At 36.6% G+C, this 1,791-nt stretch overlaps 1 protein-coding gene across 9 annotated transcripts in view; it reads right to left on the bottom strand.

Annotated features, from left to right (window-relative positions):
• Positions 1-103: 103 nt before the first annotated feature.
• The window catches only part of PLCB4 (phospholipase C beta 4), a 400,724-nt gene continuing 399,036 nt past the window's right edge, over positions 104-1,791 (bottom strand). For all 9 annotated transcript variants that reach the window (XM_074318158.2, XM_074318162.2, XM_074318160.2 and 6 more), the window contains one exon: positions 104-1,637. In XM_074318158.2, the coding sequence (XP_074174259.2) occupies positions 1,549-1,637 (89 nt within the window). In that variant the 3' untranslated portion in view covers positions 104-1,548. The remainder of the gene's footprint in view (positions 1,638-1,791) is intronic.

Here is a 1,791-nt window from a genome sequence, read left to right as displayed (position 1 = left end):
CAAGCCTCTTTTGAAAGTAGTAAAGTAATGATCTCTACCATTTATGAAAAAGGCAAAATGTTTACTGAAAAGCATCTTTGGGAGCAAATACGCTGACAGGTGCTACATGTTTTAAATTTTTATTAGAGAAGTTGGAAGTTTAATTTCATTATTGATGGTAACATAATTTTCTCTGCTTTATTCAGAGGAACACACAGAATCAATTTGTACAAGCATATACAACAATGTCAGTTGGTATTTTGTGTCTAAAAATCAGTAATCTGATTAGTTCTAGGCTACCAGCTTTCCATGCGCTCCTCTCAGCTTTGGTGGCCTGGCTCAATTCCCAGCGGAATACTTTTTCATGCACTGTCTGTATCACCACCACAGCAGGCTTAAGGACCATGCAGATTAACACTGTAGCAAATTGTTTTGATATTTAACAGACATAAAAAGGTTATTTCCTGATATGAAATTCTGAAAATCTGCATAAATATTTTTGTGTAAAATTAAATTAGTTATGTACTTTTTTCTGAAACTAGAAGTTGAAGTATCAAGAATGCCCACGTAATTCATATACACATATATATAGACTTTTTCGGTATGCTAAAAGTCTTGATAGTCAAATTATAGTCTGTGCCATACATGTATTCCACCAGTATTGATTTGGCATTAGGTTAACTGTGTCTGTACGGATTAGTCCTAATTGGTGCTTGTGTATCATGCAAACATAGTTCTAGTATTCTTGTTTACTAATCTTGTCATGTGGCAATACTTAGATGATTTTGTTCTATAACAGTGTGAATTAGGAGTATAAATACTTTATACATGGTCACATTTACAAACGTTTGCCAATAACCACTTCACAATCTTGAAGGTGTAATAGTGAATTATAACATCTGGAATCGGCCGAAGCAATTCCTAGAAAGCAATGTCAGATGTAAACTTCCTTAGATGTACCTAACAGAGTTTTCTCCTTTGAGCACTGATGAGTTTTGGCACGGGTATACTGTTCTATTTTTCTAATAATTTCCACAACTTTTACAGAAAATAAGCTTCTCATGGCATGGTAGAGACATGGCACTTAATAATGAGGTAACTTAGATGTAGAAAAGTTCCGCAAAATTATTTGTTTTGCCAATCCTCACTTTTGCTGATATATTTATTGACAGAGTTTTTTTTTTTTTTGCTAGTGCATGCACTTGCTATTAAATTGCTAATGCACTATTTCTGCTGCAGCTCAAACATGTCCTAATGCATCACAAAGCAGAGTTGTTAACACTAGGCTCATTTACTTGTGATGGTATTTTGTAGCAAACATGTTTAAGTTGCGTTACCCATGGTTAAACTCTGCCTTATTGGAATGGTCATTTTTGTGGATTTGTAGCTACTTTGGGTTGGCCAAGGAAATTCAATATTCAAAATGTGAACTAGAAGTATGGAAGTCTGTGGTTTTGGGTAACATCTTGTCTATACATAAAGGAAACACAAAAGACAACGATTTTCTTCCATGGACTTTGTGTTCAGAAGTTTGGGAGAGAACTTTTGATGCTGTGTGGTTTTGCTGCTTCAGTTTGCGTTTTGGAGTTTCATACTACTGTTGCTGGTCTGCGGTCCATCTCGGCTTCCAATTTCACCATCTGCTGCATCTCCTTCGCCTGTAACATCAGAGACATGGGCTTACATGTTGAAATCCTCTCCTGAAGGCATGTAGCATACCTGGCCTCTCTTCTCCTGTGTAAATCTGATGCTGTTACTATGTCCTTGCTGCTCAAAGAGTGGTCCATGGACCAGCAACATCAGCGTCACCTG

This window comes from Rhinolophus sinicus, chromosome 13, assembly GCF_057876585.1.
Source record: "Rhinolophus sinicus isolate RSI-liver-muscle chromosome 13, RSI-T2T, whole genome shotgun sequence".
Taxonomy (NCBI): Eukaryota; Metazoa; Chordata; class Mammalia; order Chiroptera; family Rhinolophidae; genus Rhinolophus; species Rhinolophus sinicus.
The sequence above is the reverse complement of the archived record's forward strand: the minus strand, read 5'-3'. Positions and strand labels throughout refer to the sequence as shown.